Source organism: Ixodes scapularis, unplaced genomic scaffold (assembly GCF_016920785.2).
Source record: "Ixodes scapularis isolate PalLabHiFi unplaced genomic scaffold, ASM1692078v2 PGA_scaffold0__279_contigs__length_252992795, whole genome shotgun sequence".
Classification (NCBI taxonomy): Eukaryota; Metazoa; Arthropoda; class Arachnida; order Ixodida; family Ixodidae; genus Ixodes; species Ixodes scapularis.
In genome coordinates, this window is record NW_024609835.1 from 95,555,940 (window position 1) to 95,558,980 (window position 3,041).

The 3,041-nt window shown below is 46.3% G+C and overlaps 1 protein-coding gene across 1 annotated transcript; it reads left to right on the top strand.

The window, feature by feature from the left end:
• Nucleotides 1–1,486: 1,486 nt before the first annotated feature.
• LOC121837071 lies at nucleotides 1,487–2,565 on the top strand. The gene is made up of 3 exons (XM_042292490.1): nucleotides 1,487–1,504; nucleotides 1,591–1,929; nucleotides 2,008–2,565. Exons 1-3 carry the CDS (start codon nucleotides 1,487–1,489, stop codon nucleotides 2,563–2,565), a joined length of 915 nt encoding a protein of 304 aa, XP_042148424.1.
• Nucleotides 2,566–3,041: the final 476 nt, after the last annotated feature.

Genomic DNA, 3,041 nt, shown 5'->3' on the forward strand with positions numbered 1-3,041 from the left:
CCGGTTTTGAGCGTACATATGCTGCACTCAATTATCGTCAACCTGAGGTCCCCCCATCTCTCTGTCAACATTGTCGTTCCCATGACTATGAAATAGCCCACTTCCGTTCTTTAAACTACATAGTGTCAAAGACGTTTCTGGTTCGGTGGCGCAGCATGCGAGTATATTTCTGTCATACTAAGTGGGTAACATTCAAACCCAATAATGTTTCATTCCTCCTATAATATAAACTCATACACAGGAACGTTTACAGTAGTTCGTGGTTTTACTCTTCGGATCAAACGTGACGTATATAATACTACTCTACTGAAGCTAGTGTAGTTTCATTACTTTTATGAGTCATTCGTTACCTTTAAATTACTTTTTATTTTTCGTCATTACTAGTTCACTGTAAATACTTTTCCCAGGTAACCTGTACTCAAATTTAAATTACTTTCGGAATCTAGTGGTTAAGAGCAGACGACAAAGGCGGTTTGTTGCTCCCTTCCCAAGCGATTGCGAACGTCAGCAAGCGAGAGCAGCCCGTAGCAGACGACAGAAAGAAAGAAACCAACCTTCTTTATTTTCCTGCTTCAAAAGGGAATATTAGGATTTTACGTTTCGAAGCAAGTTTGGCTATGAGCATTGATGCCCAAAAGACGGTTTGGGGAAGAGACCACTCAGGGTCCAAAACCTTCACCTTGCACTCGGGAGGCCGAAACGGAACCACTACTCCAAGAAGGTTGCCTACTTTCGTGCTTTAAACCCGTTAATTACCATTGCTATTGCTATATTATCGTAGTTAGTAGCGATGTGTAAGACATCCCTACCGAAAAATCCGGTATAACTTTTCACTATCTGGATTATGGAACCGGAAATTTGTTTCTGGAAACTCGAAATCCATATTGCAGACAAAGGAATTCTTTCTGAAAACCTAAATTCCAGATAGAATCCGGATAGAGTCCAGATAGATTTCCGGCTCCATAATCCGGATAGCGAAAATTTATACCGAGTTTTTCGGTAGGGATACCAAAGTACCCGGGCCAGCACAGCCAGTTTGTTAAATACAAGGGGGCTATCCTAACAAGTGCCTCAGTTGGATGTCTGTTTTGAAGGAAAAAGGACAAATTCTCGGACAATAAGCTCGAGAGCCACTTTCTTCTTTGGGCTAATAAAGAGTTTCGGTAAAAACACGAGCGATAAAGTGACTGTATTTCTATTAAGCTAAGGGGATTTCGTTCCCGGATTAGAAGGTCGATTTGTTCTTTCCTGCCGTATATATAACAAGACAATTATATAAAAAGTAACTTCCAAAGTAATTCACTATTTTTTAAAATAGTTTATTCAATTACTGTTGGAGGTGTGTAATTTCTACTCTACTCAAATTACTTCTCGAGCCAATACTCAATAACTAAACCTAACTGCTTTTTTTTAGTAACTTGTGCATTTCTGGGTGAAACCATGATGTCATCTACCTTCCCATTTTGCAGATCGCCAGTACAGCATTATGACTTCATTGGACCAGGCCTTGCTTGAGCGATTAGACAAGTCGAGGAGCTCTCTTCGGAGAATTAGAGACTGTGCAAGGACAATGACTGTCTACGAGAAAAGGATGAAGTCCTGCTCAAAGAAGTGGCTCGTCTGAAGAACATCTACGATGAAGCCGAGCAAGTTATTGATGTCACGGTGGCTCCCCAGGGCTTCACACTCTTCGATATGCAGCAGGATAGCGAGAAACTCGCTTACACAGGATTCGAGTCCCTTGAGAGATTTCTGGCCTTTGTCAAGTTCGTGCAAACGGGCTACGACTCCTACAAAAAGCGCCAAGCTCCCCAGGGAAGGCCACTGAATCTGTCCATGGAGGACCATCTCCTACTCGTGTTGGCGCGCCTCCGGGTGGGGCTTCTGGAGCAAGACCTCGGATACCGGTTCGGTGTGCACGTCAGCACGGTAAGTTTGTTTTGAACCTTTTGCGTTGGGTTCCTGGCAGACCACCTCGCGCAAGTGAGCAACTGGCCCTCCCGACAGGTTGTTAAAGAGTACATGCCGGAGTGCTTTACCGGGGTGTATCCATCGACTCGGGTAATCTTGGATTGCACGGAAGTATTCACTGAGACGCCCAGTGACTTCACGGTGCAGAGCGACATTTATTCAAGCTATAAATGCCATAACACTACAAAAGGCCTTCTGGGCATCACCCCTAATGTGTTTGTGTCCTTCGTGAGCGACCTCGCACCTGGCCGGGTGTCGGACAAAACCATGATAGCAAATTCCGGACTGTGTGCCCTCCTCAAGCCCGGTGACTCCGTCATGGCAGACAAGGGGTTTGTGATTTCTGAAGAAGTAGAAGCTGTCGGGGCCATTCTGAACATTCCACCCTTCCTTGGAGGAAAACCGCAGCTCTCCCTGGAAGATGAAGCTAGGATGGGAGCCATTGCCAAGGTACGCATTCCTGTGGAGTGGGTCATAGGACAAATGAAGTCATTTCGCATCCTGAGAGGAACGTTCCCCAACAGCATGAGTCGGAGTCTGGAAGATCTGCGCGTTGCTCTCCAACTTTACACGGGAGCCACTTTTGAGCCGTAGGTAGTGTCGGGAGGCTGCATCTAGAGGTGACCGTCGACTGCAGCGCCACGATGTTTCAAACAGGAAAAGGTACGAACCGTGCCGGGGCACTTGCTGCGACACAAGCCAGTGGAGCTGTCGTCCTGCGTTGATCCTCGTATGTATGCTCCCTAACGCAAACCGTTAACAGTATGCCTACCCAATGGCTACGATATGGTGGCAGCGATGGGATGTCTACAACACGAAGTCAGTGAGCAACCGCTCCGTGTAGGAAGTACGTGCTTGCTGTGTGTTCAAGCAGAAGTGCGAGGAACATTAGGCACCCTATTGAAAATTCCATCAAGGTACGTAATTTGGGACACTGACTGCCAGTCAGCAGCCCTGGTGGAACGTGCCCTGATGGTCCATCAGACGACGTCTGACTGCCACTGATGGAATGTCCCAAATTACGTATGTGGTGGTCTTTGATGGAACGTACTGTGGTGGTCTTTGATGGA

Excerpts from the sequence above, each read along its gene's own strand:
- LOC121837071 (XM_042292490.1), top strand. Across the intron at positions 1,930-2,007 it reads TCGGTGTGCACGTCAGCACG|GTTGTTAAAGAGTACATGCC; the intron begins GTAAGTTTGTTT and ends CCCTCCCGACAG.